The sequence below is a fragment of the Equus asinus genome, chromosome 4 (assembly GCF_041296235.1).
Source record: "Equus asinus isolate D_3611 breed Donkey chromosome 4, EquAss-T2T_v2, whole genome shotgun sequence".
Taxonomy (NCBI): domain Eukaryota; kingdom Metazoa; phylum Chordata; class Mammalia; order Perissodactyla; family Equidae; genus Equus; species Equus asinus.
In genome coordinates this window covers 139,713,355-139,729,164 of record NC_091793.1, presented here as the reverse complement: position 1 = coordinate 139,729,164, position 15,810 = coordinate 139,713,355, and the positions used below count along the sequence as shown (strand labels likewise).

General features: G+C 40.8%; 1 protein-coding gene across 8 annotated transcripts in view; it reads right to left on the bottom strand.

The window, feature by feature from the left end:
• The window catches only part of PARD3B (par-3 family cell polarity regulator beta), a 908,373-nt gene that overhangs the window by 308,747 nt on the left and 583,816 nt on the right, over window positions 1-15,810 (bottom strand). For all 8 annotated transcript variants that reach the window (XM_014836393.3, XM_070508440.1, XM_014836394.3 and 5 more), the window contains one exon: window positions 14,810-14,854. In XM_014836393.3, coding sequence (XP_014691879.3) covers window positions 14,810-14,854 — 45 coding nt within the window. The remainder of the gene's footprint in view (window positions 1-14,809; window positions 14,855-15,810) is intronic.

Sequence of the window (15,810 nt, the reverse complement as noted above, 5' to 3'; positions counted from 1 at the left end):
TCTGCTAGCATCCCAGAAGAAGCAACTTTAAACCTTCTCTGGAGAAAAGCACATGCAAATCATGCTCCAGGATCCTCACACATTAAATCCAACCAAATATGACATCTCAAATAGAAATGACCAAGTCACCATGGATGAGAATCAGCAGAAACATTAAAGAGATTTAGACACCAAAGTGCAACTGGAAGATAGGTCTGGAGAAATTACTCAGAATGCAGCACAGAATCAAGGAGGGAAAAATATGAAAGAGTGTTTATGAGACATGGCTGAGAGAGCGAGGTCCAACATCTATCTAGCAAGAGTTCCACAATGAGAAGACAGAGAAGGGCAGAGGCATATTAACAGGCGTAATTTCCCAGGAGTGAATGAAAACATTAATCTACAGTCATAGGAACATACCACATAGCAAGAAGGATAATATAAAGAAATCCACACCAAGATCTAGACTCCAGTGAAAGTGAACAATGAAGACAAAGAGAATTTTAAAGCACCCAGAGAGAAAAGACTGATCACCAGTAAGGAGATGCCAACTAGATGGATGGATGACTTTCACAGTAGAAGCCAGAAGAACAGCGTCTACAGTGTGCCTCCAGCCTACCACTGTGTGCTCAGCAACACTAGTTGTCCAGAACCAGATGCTTTCTGATAAGTAACACAGAGTGTAATTGACAGACCATCACTAAAGGAGTGTCTGAGGGGCACACCTCAGAAAGATGGACAAAGACCCCAGAATGAAGGTCTGAGATACGAAGAAGGGTAAGCAAAGAAACTGGTAAATACATGAGTAAGTCTGAACAAATAGTAAGTGTGTAAGAGAGTCAAATTAGTAGATAGTTTGTGGGATCAAAAAATAAGAAAGAAAGAAATGGAAAATAGTATAGAAATTGAGACAGGGCAAGGAGAGCTAAAGTATTCTAAGTCCCTTGTATTGCTTGGGCAAAAGGATGGACTAATTTTAGATTTTGTTAAGTATGCATGATAAAAATGGACTGTATCATTTTCAAACCAATATAAAAAAATGGGATTAAAAAAACTAACAACAGGAATTCATCTTAAGAGGACAAGAAGGAAGAAAAATAGATATTAAGAAGTGGCTCAAAAATAAAATAAGATAAACATAAATCTAAATATGATAGTAATCTCAGTAAACGTCAATTTGCTAACTCCCTCTTACAATTCAGACTGTCAGACTGAACATAAAAACAAAATCTGGCTATTTGTTAGGACAAGACATGCACATAAAGCATAACGACCTGGAACGTTTGAAAATAACAATATGCAAAAGACATACAAGAAAAAGACTTAGCAAATCCTGAGTAAGGATGCTGCTCTGTGCCAGGCACGCCCTTGGACGGGGGTCCAAGGTCTCTGCCCTCGTGGCCTCACATTCTGGAGGTGGAGGAGAGAGACAGCAGGTTAAACCCACACACGCTGTCTTACTCCAGACTGTGGTAAGTGCTATCAGGAAATAAACAGAGTAAGTGATAGAAGCTGACTTATTTTGTCTATTTTAGATGGGGTGTCAGGGATACCTTTGAAGAAAGAACATTTGACCTGAGAACTGAATCCGAAGGAATTAGCCACATCAAGTGGAGGGAGACCATTTTGAGCAGAGGGAATGCATGTGCAAAGGGCCTGAAAAGAGAACAAGCTGGGCTGTTCAAGAGATAGAAGCAGGCAGCACGGGCCAGGTGCCCGAAGGAGGAGGAGGAAGCAGTGGGGATGAGGTCAGCGAGGCAGGGAAGGCAGATGAGGCTGGGCCTTGGGGATCATGGTAAGAAATCTGGATTATTTTGTATGAATCAGGGGAAGCCATGGGAGGATTTTAAGCATCTGAGGGACATGAGTTAACTCATGTTTCCCACAGATGTTTTGGCTCCTGTGAGGAGCAGGGAACTGCAGAGTGTGTGGAAGATGAGGGTTCAGCTAGGGGGCTCCCAAGGGCAGGAGGTCACGGTGGCTTGGCAAGGGTGGAAGTAAAGCTTTGGGATGTATTCCCACGAGACCAACCTGACTTCCTGCTGGATTAACGTGATAGGTAAAGAAAGGTGAAAGTCAAGGCCGGCCCAGCGGCGTGGTGGTTAAGTTCACATGCTCTACTTTGGCAGCCCAGGGTTCACAGGTTCAGATCCTGGGTGCAGACCCAGCACTGCTTGTCAAGTCACATGTTGGCGGCATCCCACATAAAACAGAGGAAGACTGGCACAGATGTTAGCTCAGCGACAATCTTCCTCAAGCAAAAAGAGGAAGATTGGCAACAGATGTCAGCTCAGGGCCAATCTTCCTCACACGCACACGCAAAAAACAAAAGACAAAAAAACACATAGCACTACTATACATGGAAAAATAGTACTTTACTAATACACATTAATATAGATACATCTTTTTTTAAAAATAAAAAGTGTTTGCCCATAGAAATCACTTAAAGTAGCTGCTGGACCACTATATCACTACACTAACCCATGGCAGCATCTTCTCTGAGCCTGTGAGCATAGCAAGTAAAAAGCCTGTCAGCTGCTCGACATCAAGAGCGCTAAACACCTCGAACAACTCCCTGATGGCATAGCATGATATTTTACACAATTATCTGCTTTGTTCCCCCCCCCTCTTTTTTTGCAGTTGTGGTTTGCCTGGTTTAAAAAATCATGCGCCTTTTTTTTTTTTTTTAACTGATTGGCTAATAAAAGGATTTTTGTTCAAAAGGTAACTTTGAATGGCTTTGTTCTATTTTGATGAGGTGGAATTTGTAAGTTGTCCTGTGTGGGTGTGTGGTTCCTAATTATCAATCACGCGGGACCAAATTTGCATTTGCTTATTTTAGCAAGGAGAAGTAATCTAGGTTGCTTTAAGTTTGTTCTTCAGTTTTTACATATTCATCATTAGTTCTCTTATTATAATTTTGCTTTTATGGGACAAAGTTTGGCTTCATGAACTTCTAAAAAAGAACTTTTTTATAGATGGCATCGTGTGGGTGCTTCACTGAATAAATTACAAGGACTAAGCTCCTCCATCCAGGACAGCAGAATTGACAGGGGGTTAAAATTCCCTAAATATGGTTTTCATTGGCACTTTTTCCAGTAACCCACAAATGAGGGCTAAGCCTCTCTCCATTCCCTTCTCCCGGAAATACTTTTGGGCCCTAAATAGGTTCCCAGCGTGACTCAGGGATTCAGCCCCTCATCTCCTTCCCAGAAACTATTCCTTTTCCTGTGCTGCTTCTGTGCACACTAGTCCTCATGCTAAATCCTCCCCTTTTGCAACATTTCTATTATTAGATTTAGCACACAACGTTTCACAATGTTTAGAAATGTTTTTTATCTATAAATTGTTCATTACCCAATTGGTACATAAACATCGTCTCAATGTAAAAATTTCAATACGGTAGAAGAAGTCGAGCCCCTTGGACCCCCAGCCTCAATCTTCTTCCTCTCAGCGAAGGTCACCCCTGCTACTTTCTCTGTCTTTGCATTTGTATAAAGCACTTGGAATTTTCACTATTTGCATTCCTGTAGCTGCTACTAAGCTATGAGCACCTTCAGGGGAGGCTCCACATTCTAACAACTCTGTCTTTGGAGTACCTGATGGCGTGTGGTAGGGTTCAATAAATATTGGTTTAATAAGTGAGTTACCGCTGGTTCCTCCCCGTTTGTGCAGGAGATGACCGAGTGGTCCTGCCTGGGTGAGAGAAAAGGGGGCGTTGGGATCATCAACGTGTGAGGGAGCCATGACTGCTGATGGAAGGAGAGTGAAAAACAGCCTGAGGAGCATCTGGAGGCTGGCAGTTCTGGGCATGAAAGGGTGAGAGAAGTTAAAAAGTATGAAAACAGAGCCCAGAGAGACCTGAAGTGAAAGCAGGCTAGGTACCAGAGAAGACTGCTGCCCGAGGGGTTTCTCAGAGAGGTGGGCCTTCACAGAGCTCAGCTGGGGTTCCGAGATGTGACAGAGCGAGACGTGGGCAGCCAGGGAGGAGCTCTCAGATGGGAACAGGTGCCATGAGGCTGATGGGGTGGCGTGGAGGGTGATGGTGACAAGAGACAAGGCTGGAAGGCAGGGCAGGACAAGGTGATGGAGGATACTGAAATTCGTCCCGAGTGTTGATGGAGCCTAAACACAGGAACAGGTGAGTGTTTCTTAAGTAGGAGGTACCCTTCTTGAAATACATGTGTTTTTTAATGCTTCCCTTTCCCCCTGCAAAACAGTATTCATTTAAGAAACTCGTGTGTATACACGCAGATACACAAACCTTACCAAACATAAAGGAATACAGTCATTACCAAAGCCGATATATTCTAAGTATTTCTCATCATTAGCTGGCAATACTACACCTTTATCAGATATTTAAAACAACATTGAGGCTTTGACGTATTTTATATCATTCACCATAGATTGGGTAGTCTATTATGTGAGACCTCACCTTCAGGTTTCCTAGGCTGAATTTTAAACTTGTCCTTCCAATATAGGCACTGGCTCATTTTTATCTGAAAAAACTTAAGAATTAAAACCATTGCTGCAACCGCCAAATAGCCATTCAGTTAACAGTGGCAGACTGGATTTTCCAAGAAGTTGAAAATAAAAGGTCTTGCAAGCAGGGAACTTACAACCTCTCAGGGTCACTGGAACCAGAATGTCTCAGATTTTTATCCACAACAAATTTACCCAGAAAATATTTTCCTTAGAAGAGTGATTTTAAAGTCTAGGTCTTGGTGTAAACTTTTCTAAAATAATTAGACGGGAAATGAAGAGGCTTCCAGCTCTTCCCAACTCTGCTCTTCATAAGGGGCTGCTACTCTTCAAAGCTAGGAGGTAGAGTCCAGTGATTTATTGAAATAGTTTCACCGCAAAAAGCTTACTGAAGAAATCCTAAAGCTAAATATAAATGAAGAGGACAGAGCTGATACTCATGTTGTAGGTTAAAGTTATAGGTACTATGTTTGTGAGAATGTGACTTGTTTTTACCACGGTGCATCCAAATTCATACAGTAATATTCTGATGGCTGGTGGCATCATAGCGCACTTTTTATTTTTTTTTTATTTATTTATTTTTTTTTTAAGATTTTATTTTTTCCTTTTTCTCCCCAAAGCCCCCCGGTACATAGTTGTGTATTCTTCGTTGTGGGTTCTTCTAGTTGTGGCATGTGGGACGCTGCCTCAGCGTGGTCTGATGAGCAGTGCCATGTCCGCGCCCAGGATTCGAACTAACGAAACACTGGTCCGCCTGCAGCGGAGCGGGCGAACTTAACCGCTCGGCCACGGGGCCAGCCCCATAGCGCACTGTTTAACTTACGTGTCTCACTGTTTTCTGTGACTCCTCCTGAGGGTTCTCCCCAGTGGCAGAGCCAGTCCGAAGTTGGGTCCAGAGAGCTCACACTTTAGTGAAGTTTTGAGGTCAAACATTCGCTTTGTATTTATCAACCATCATGTAATCAATTAAGAGCATTTTTTACTGTGAATATTCATTCTGGCATTTAGAAACACTATCAGAATTGTCAGTTCCGAACCACTGTTTCCCAAATGTACGAGACACGTGTTCCTCACGGACGGTGAAGTTTGAGAGTTCAACCACATTTGAAGAATTTGACATACATAGAAATACACTCTTCTCTTTGTAAAATTATTTTTCACTTGTTCAAACAATTCAAAGAATTTTAGAAACTATAAATTGTCTAAATCAATGCACACTTAAGCCTAGTAAATTTTATCTCCAAAGATACTCTGTCAAATTCTGAATAATGAGACAGAAAGGATAAAAAAGAATTTTGTTATTGAGAATTTTGTAATGTAAATAATCAATATATAAGGATATAGGGTAAAATATGTACTAAAATATACCACATAAACATATGTCCATTGGAGCTCAGAATAAAATAATTTTTCATGTTTATATTTACAGGATAAAGAAATAGAACACCATAAGAAAAGGGAAAAGTATAATGAATAGTAACTATAAACTGTAAAAAAATATGGACTTTTTCTATATAGAAGCTTATTCAGTTCTGGTGGGTTATAATGGGAGAAACTTAGAGGAAGAATGTCTAGTGCTGTGCCAAATTACTCCATCTTTTTGTTATCCATGCTGGGTTTGGAGAAATTTTGAGGATTTTAATGATAGTTTAGGTTATTAATTCAGGCAAAACTGGTAGCAATGACATTTGAATTCACAAAGCAAGAGATTGCAGGAATAGAAGTCCACAGACCTGAGCCTCGGTTCTGTCTCTGACCAGCGGGGCCTTTGGTGGGGGGTGACTTTCCCTCTCCAGGCCTCGATCTACTCTTTAAACTAAGTTGGTTATACTAGAGATATATAATGCTCCATTTAGTCCTAACATCCTATAATTCCACCACAAATAGAGAACTGAAAATACAATTGCAAGAGATAAAATTTCAGTTCAGGGAAGCACTGTAGCTCACCTGTGACCCAGCCCTTGACTGCAGTGTGCATGGCTGTAGCTCACCTGTGACCCAGCCCTTGACTGCAGTGTGCATGGCTGTAGCTCACCTGTGACCCAGCCCTTGACTGCAGTGTGCGTGGCTGTAGCTCACCTGTCACCCAGCCCTTGACTGCAGTGTGCGTGACTGTAGCTCACCTGTGACCCAGCCCTTGACTGCAGTGTGCATGGCTGTAGCCCACCTGTCACCCAGCCCTTGACTGCAGTGTGCGTGGCTGTAGCTCACCTGTCACCCAGCCCTTGACTGTAGTGTGCATGGCTGTAGCTCACCTGTCACCCAGCCCTTGACTGTAGTGTGCATTACTGTAGCTCATCTGTCACTCAATCCTTGACTTTAGTGAGCATGTGTGTGTGTGGGAAGTAAATATATTTTTTCATAGTTTCCCATCCAATTTTGCTTCAATGATTAAACATATCCCAACCTGGGTAACCTTTAATTTATAATGTTTCTTATTTCCTTGGCTAGCCTATTGGTCAACCCTATAATGCCATTATACGCAGACTTCGACATCATCAAGTAAACTGAGACCACTTACATCTTTAATTTCTCACTCCCTCCACCTACAAATTTATCTAAGGCAACCCCACCACTTTATCCGCAGTCCTGGCCCACCTCTTCAAGGCTAATTTCTATAAAACCACACTCTTCATCCTATCCCTCTAACAATTTCCTGTTTCCTATTTCTTCATTCTCTCACAAAGGTCTTTTTCCTCTCAGCCTACAAACACAGTCCAGTGTTTCTCATTAATAGCACAGAACAAAGACAGCTTCTCTATATACATCTCTCTTCTTTCTCTTAACATAAAGCTTCTGGAAAGATCATCTACGTTTGTTTCCACCTCCATTCCTCATGCCACTTCGTTTTGTTCCTGTTCTCCTGTCTACTGAAACTCACTCCAGCTGAAGTGATTACTAATGGCCATCTCTCAATTTCCAAACCTAGTGAAAATCAGACATCTTCTCAAACCTTCTGTAACCTGGGGACCATTCCCTTTGGGAAATTCTTCATCACTCATCCTTCAGAGACAGGATCTCTTTACAAGAAATAATTCATCCAGGCCACCACTGGGTCTAAACTCGCCCAAGCCTTTTCTCTAGACTCCTCCACTCTGCCTTCTTGAGTCCCCACCATCCTCCCATGGGTGACAAAATGCAGTTCACTTTCAACCTCTTCTCTGAAAATTCCCCTGCCTTTGGGCCTTAGCTGAAATTCTCCACTAAGAATTCTGCTTCCCTGCAGTCCTCTCACTTGAAGCTGTTCCTTCTCACTCATATCCTGCAGGTCAGCCTAGGGCTCAATGTCCTCCTTGTTTCTAATTTCCACTTTCAAGTACTGTGGGTCCTCTACTCCCATAGAAAATCTCTACTCCTTCACAGCTCCTGCCATCCTGCCACACTTCAGGAAACCTCTTGTCCTCAGGAAACCACTTGTCCAAGGAAAACAGTACATGTATGCAGAACACCTGGCCCTGAACGGGAGGTTGGAGCTAAGCCCAGCCAAGCACTTCTGAGATCAGCACATCCCAGCCCATGTGAAGACACATGGTCAAGAAAGCAGTGCTACTGTTGGTTTTATTATGCAGCACAGTTGTGGCAATAGCTGACTGATACACTGAGAATCACACTGGATCTTCTTCCTCACTTACGCACTAAGTTTAATTAAAAAACAAAACAAGTTCGAGGCTTTATTTCCTAAATATTTCCTTATTTTCCTTCCATTCCCATTGCTAATCACTTCAGTTTATGCCTCCGTCATCTCTCACCTGGACTATGGCAATGCTCTCTTAACTGTGCTCCTTGCTTATTTTTTGTCCCTCCAAATCCCCACAACCACCAGAGTGAAATTACTGGAATGTAAAACTGACTGCTCCCTCCTTTGGTCGGCTTGGATTCTGTGAGCCTGTAGGATAAAACTCAGGTTTTTCTGTTTGGTAGGAGTCCACATGGTCTAATCCTGCCTATTGCTCAACCTGGTATCTCATCCCTCTCCCCTTTGCACCCACGCCACACAGAACTGCTTATTGCTCCTGGTATACACCATGGTGCTTCCTGTTTTCATAATTTTCCACATGCATGAAATGTGTTAGCTCATTGACCTTTTCTGGTTCTCAAACTTCTATTTATCTTTCAGATCCTGCTATGGAAGCATTTCTTTTCTGAAACATAACAGCCACCTTTCAGTTCCAAGCAGAATCAAGCAATGTTTCCTCTGTGAGATTTCTGCACTGCGCTCTTTAGCATGAAGGGACCAAACCAATATTTAAATAGGCATTTGTGTGTATTTGTCCTCTACCACTCAACAAACACTTTTTCTAAGGCAGAGATCATGTCTGATGTTGCTTTGTATCTCTCGCCTAACACGACACAACACTTAAAACAACACTTGTCACAGAGTAGCCATTTAATGAACATGAGTAGAACTGAAATAATTAATTTTGCAATTTGGTATCTAAAAAACATTGTAGTCTCTATTAACTTATGAAATTCAGAGACGCACACACCATCACCATATTTGAGTAGCAAAGAATATTATCTCATTTCTAAAAAGACTGATACATTTGTTTCTGATTCAATTTAATTCATTGAGTTTTAGAGACCAGAGTATTCAGCAACCTTTTACAACATAGGAAATACCTGGGTTGCTTCATGGTCGAGTTTGTATAGGAAGAATCCTAGACATATTGCTAACTTTTTTATGATAACATTCTGAATCCCATGGAAACAGCAATCAAAGCTGGAGATTGTGGCAAACATATACATTTCTTGTGTCTAAAGCTATAATTATCCAACATAACAAATGATAAGAGCTTAGAAAGTACCCAAAGAAGATGTTTATCCAAATAGATAACCACGCAGTGTTACCTTAACCAACTGATGAGGAGTCCACTACCTGCTAACTCCAAGATTTTAGTTCCTCATTAACAGTGACAATAAAAAGTCACAAAAACCAGGGCTGGCCCCATGGCCGAGTGGTTAAGTTCGCGCGCTCCGCTGCAGGCATCCCAGTGTTTCGTTGGTTCGAATCCTGGGCGCAGACATGGCACTGCTCATCAGACCACGCTGAGGCAGCGTCCCACATGCCACAACTAGAAGAACCCACAACGAAGAATATACAACTATATACCGGGGGGCTTTGGGGAGAAAAAGGAAATAATAAAATCTTTAAAAAAAAAAAAAAAGTCACAAAAACCAGCAATCCAATTAGAAGACTCATGAAAAATGACCATGGTTGGTGTTCCAAATTTTAGACGCATATTTTAACTTAGATATTTTATTAAAGTATGGGATACTGAGACAACAAAATTCATGAAATGCCGCTTAATAACTCATTGCTCTTGAATTAAAGTGACTATCTGATCACCCTATATTTTTAAGAGTTCTATTCCTTTGGAAAGATCTAGAGATTTTTCAGCTACATTTGAACATTCTAGATTGGAAGTCTATACACAATGCATTTAGAACAGAATATAAGGTCTGCAAGTTCGCAACTTGCATATTAAACTTGGCCTTTGCCGTAAGGATACACATCACATGCACATTTACTATAATTTATACATAACACATGCACAGCACATGCATATTTTGTCTCTCATCCATCTCTTCGCCTGGCCCACACATTCATATAAACATATACATGCATAAACGCATGCAGGGAAACAAAGGCAAGAAGGATCAAATCACATGGTCCTCTCGCGCTCTCTGAACTACAGTAGTCGGACAGAGAAATTATACCGACTGCCTTCCTTGTTTGGCTGGCTGAGGTTACGAAAGGTAGGTAAGGATTTATGGGATATCCTGTGGTGTCATGTCTTCCAACTAGAACTATGTCTGACTCCTATGTTCATCTCAGTTCCCGAGACTGTGAGGTGTTAGTTAGGCACAAGCTGGTGGAAAATGAAATGGTCAAAAGCATATGCTCTACCACACAATACCTGGGCTCATAACCTAACCTCACTAGTTACCAGATGAGAGACCAAGTACTCAAATGCCCTGAGCTTCAGCTTCTCCCTCCATAAAATGAGTTAAAATACCAACATCCTTAGTGGCTGCAAGGCAGCTCATAGAGAGGTATCCCCCTAGATTGTTAATGAGTACTCACTCATTAATTGATAAACTTATCTCAGAAAAGGTCTGGACTTACTGCCAACCATTACTTTTACAGACTTGCCTGTTTTACAGCTATATAGACAGGTGTTTGAGAATATAAGAAATTAAAATAGAAATAGGAAAGCTTTTTAGTCCATTTTGCTAATTAATATGTCAGAGCTCATAAAAAGGACTCATCGGCTTTCTTCAGTACTGCATCATCTTAAAGAGCTGGATCAGCAAAGATCTCTGTGGACAGTCAATATATATTAAAACAGCTCCAAGTGGTAAATCAAAACAACAAAAAATGAAGACACAGTAAAAAAAGTAAAATTTATAAGTCCTTTCTGTCTGAATGCAGAGGAGCATTAAACTGATGGTTTAGGTGTCAGCTCAGTATGCAGCAAAAAAAGAGAAAGGATTACTTCTCAGACACAGTCTTAGAGTCTAAGTGTTGCCAAAATTAAAGTATAATTTAAAAAATAAAAGAAGCTATGCCAAATTTGATGCAATTTTCTCTGGATTCTAATGTTCCCTCAGAATATGTCTTTTTAAAAAAGGTTTTATTGTTTAAAATACACATTTTGCTGAACTTCCCCCCCACCCCACCGCTGCCGCATTGCTAGGATTTGAATTTTGTCAGAATTCAATTAGTAAGACAGTTAGGGAAAGAGGTAAAAGACACCTTTTTGGTTTTTCAAGGCTCTGTTGCTTGTAATTTTTCTTAAAGGAACCAGACAAAAGGCATTTTGCTCCTAACTTCTCCACGTAGATCTTGCCATTCCGTAGATATTAATACCTCTCATCCACGGAGGAGGACCCTACCAGATCACAAACAGGAGAATCATCCTGCCCTCTTCCTTGCCAAAGGATGCGATGCAATGCCCTGCTGGGGAAGCGCTGCCCTGAGGTAGGCTGTTAGAGAAGTCTCAGGAATACTGGATTGATTCCAGATGGGGTGAGGGAACACCACATTTTGGGCCAAAAATGTTGGAAAGATTTATCTCACCTGGGCCTTTGATTTGATCTGAGCTCTGAGGAATCAACCATTTAAAGATTAAGCCAAGGAAAGGTGCCAAAAATATTGTCACAAATTTGGGAGGTACCCAAGCCAGACCAACAGATGGAACTTGGCACGAAATGGCTCTTACACGCTAAGTAGCTGACTCAGAAGAAATTTTAACGCAGATGAATTTATTAAAATGTTGAATATCATCCTGAATAAGAGGATGGATGATAGATTTAGGTCAGCACATACAATTTAATTTAACTTCCTGATGGTCTTGGATAGTATGAAAGCTGCCCACATTTCTATAATTAAAAAGAGACACGGAGATACTCTTTCTTCTTAGCAAAAGAGATATCACTTTTTTACCTAAATATTCTGGAGAAAGGATTTGAGGAAAGGAAAGGTGAAACAAAAAGAAGCTGAGGATCCCTTTAACGTTGGTGAGAAAAGTATGAACACAGAATATTGCAAGTTAAAATCCAAACCAGTAACCTGCTTGGTGGTCAGAGACTGTAGCAGATTGAGATTACAGTTATATACTAGGTGAATTTTTAAAATGATTTTGTAACGGAAAGAGGTTGCCAGAATCAAAAGGATCTTAATCCTCTACCACATCACTACCACCACCACCACCACCATCATCATCATTATCATCATCCCACCATCACCACCACCACCACCATCATCATCATCATCCCACCATCACCACCACCACCACCACCATCATCATCATCATCATCATCATCATCCCACCATCACCATCACCACCACCATCATCATCACCACCACCACCACCATCATCATCATCATTATCATCATCCCACCATCACCACCACCACCGCCACCATCATCACCATCACCATCACTATCACCACCACCACCACCACCACCATCATCATCATCATCATCCCACCATCACCACCACCACCACTAGCACCACCATCACTGTCACTACCACCACCACCATCATCATCATCACCACCATCACCACCACCACCACCACTACCACCACCATCATCATCATCATCATCCCACCATCATCATCACCAGCACCAGCACCACCGAAGCCCAATAAGAAACTCCTCTACAAAAATGCAGTACACATAAGGGATTGCATTTTATTTGAGGGATGAGTTGCTGAGGACCATTACAATTCTAGCTTAATTTTCCAAAAGAAATAAATATAAAAAATGGGGAGGGCATCTTCTTGGAGCACATAAATTTATAATCTTAGTAGCATGTTTTTCTTGAATGGTGCTTTGTATTTTCTCAGAACTGTTGCTAATGTTTTACAGGAGCTCTCGTTTAACTCAACTCCAGACTGTGCAATTTTAGGGGCCTGCTTAGCCTTCTTCATTGTGTCTTACTGCATGCTACTTTTGCTCCAAAGTTATCAAGTTTCTGATTGTTTTTTAGCATTTGCTCTGGTTTCATGAATGGCCAATGAAAAACTCAAAGACATTGTGATATGATATAAAATACTTAAAATATAAGAATAGAGAACATTGTAATATCAGTACATTAGTAACCAAAATCTTCTTTAAAATGTCTGATGTATTTAAACAGTGGTTCATGTGATATAAAGAACATTGGCACTACCTCTCAACCAGCTAAAGTAAAGCTGCCATGTGAACCTTACAATTAACTGACTGGCAGCTTTTAAACTATGCCATTTGTGGCATTTTTGTATTAATTTGGAAGATTATTTCAATTTTTGTACTTAGACAATTAATTAAAAAAATGAATATTTTTATTTTACACTATATAACATATTATAGCAATATACTAAGATAACAATGTTCTCATTTAGAAACAGTGACAATAATTTTTAGTTACTGGCTAATAGTAATTTGCTTGGAAATGAAGTAAGATAAGAATAAGACTTGATTTCCTAGAAAAAGCCAGAAAATTTATGATTTGGTTATTTTCACAAACCAGATTGCTGAACAATCTTAAGAACGTTTCCACTTTTTACCTTGAAGCCTATTCCAGTATGTAAAAAGGCTTTAATCTTTAAGTGTTACTACCTGTGAGAGAACTACCTACCAGCAGTACCATGCATTTAAGATGAAAATAATATACTCTATCTTTGGGGTTCCTTGGTCATGAGACCTCTCTTCTCAGGCTCCTAAAAATATTTCCAGCAGTAGAGAATTTAACGGATGAGGAGGATGGGACGAGCAGCAGGTGGCACTTACACTCCCACAGAAATCTGTCCTTCCCCGTGATCTAACCTCTTAGGCTCTTTGTTAGGAGGAGCAGAAGAGAAACAATCTAAGAGCTGTGACCCAGCCCTTCTCTATTATCACTAGAGAATCTGGAGACAGAAGAAAAGTAAGAAACTTAGAATCTTGCCCTGAACGTGATGGAGGTAATGAGGCATCAAGGCCACTTACCGCTGAAACGTAATTGGCACACCCACGCAGGAGATGCCTGGGGATGGTGAAGACTTCTTTTATATCAAAAATGGAGGGATGCCAGCACATCGTAACCCTTCTGTTGTTTGGAGTGGCAATTCTAAGAGTACAATGGATATTTTCCCCCCAAATAATACACCCCTAAAAGAAATGGATTACTGCACATTTATGAGCTTAATGGCTTTAAGTGTTTTCAATTCATGTGACTGAATGATGGTGAAGGAAATGTGAAAGGGTAGAAGGCAGGCCACCCGGAGGAGAGCTTGGATTTTAGACCTGAAGGCATCTCCCATACAATTGAGAAAGACCCAGCAGAGCCTTGGAGATCCCTGTGCACTTCCTAAAGAACCTCTAGGGAGCTTGTTGAGGAGTCTAAAGAAAGGCAATACTGTCATCTTGGGCACAATCCCCGTTGGTGATGGGCAAAAAGACTACTCTTTTTTGAGGAGAAAGAAATGACCACATTTTTCTTATTCTGGAACATACTGTCTTGCCACTTTAATGTGAAAATCATCATGGGAAAGAATTTCCAACTTTCTTGGGTTTTCTTTATAATTTTTTTGTTGTTCTAAGTGTTCAGCTGGCATACAGGTTTAAGACTTTCAGTTTTATAATTATTTTTTTGGAAACATTTATTCTTTCCTCTCAAACATTTTGAGTCAGCATACATTATGCCACCAGATACACAGCCAAGCAATAATTCATCTTTGTGGAAGTCAGAGACATCTCATGTATTAATTAGCAAGCCTTTCAGTGACTAGTGGATGGAAACAGGCTCCAACTGCTACTCAAACACAGCCAGTGATTTCCAGGAAGGAGAATATAAAGTCAGCTACAGGGAATGTCTTACCCGATCTGTGTCCAGCCAATGAATGAACTTTGCTTTCATCAGGCACTGAGAAGAAATAAAATAGACAAAGATCAGAACTGCTTGTAAATCAGCCATTTTTGAACAATAAATTAATACAGATTCATAATAAGTTAAATCTTTTACTGGCAAAGATTTGAGAAAATTTTTCACCCAGCCTACCTGGGCCACCTGATTTCTATTAGTAGATATTTTAAAGACAACTATAAAGAAATATACGTTAATTAGGTCTTCTGTGAATATAATTTCATTTTCTTTTAATTTTCAATACTTCCAGTTCTTTTAACTGGATTGTTGTTTCCATGTCTGCAAAAGGAGAAACTAAACTTAAGGACGCAGAGATGTATAATATATAATAAAACTCTTTGGGCACAAGAGCAATTTACACATTCAATATTCAAGGAGTGGATTTCTATATCTGGTCAAAATGCAGCAAAAGGGAACAGATTTACAATACATCCCAAAAACATTTTAAAAAATAGACGAAACATGAAACAATGGCATTCAAAAGATCAGACATCAGGCAACAAAGGCCAGTGACTCCTAGCAGATGGAAAAGACAGGAGGTGAATCCTACAATTACCCAGCGTACTGTCTGGAGAAAGTTTCCAGGCGGCAGTGCAAGCAGGAGAACTCGGGCAGAGCCCAGTGACATGGAGCTCGAGGACATGGAGCTGGATGTCAGGGAAGGCAAGGCAGACGGAGCTTGTAGGGGAGAGAACCGGGGAGGAGAGAGCTACACAGAATTCTTCCTGAGATCTGCAAAGGGTCCCCTCGTGTATTTCGTTGAATACTGATGGTCACATGGATGTGAGGAAACTACCCAAGACCTGGGAAAAACCACCCAAAAGTGGAAAAGGGAACAGCGTCCAAAGTTCACACAGGGTAGGGAAGAGTGCCTATTCCCAGCAGCCAGAGTAAAAATGTCACAATTCAGGGGCATCAGTTAGAATATGAAGAAGGGCCTTGCTTCAGCAGTGGGG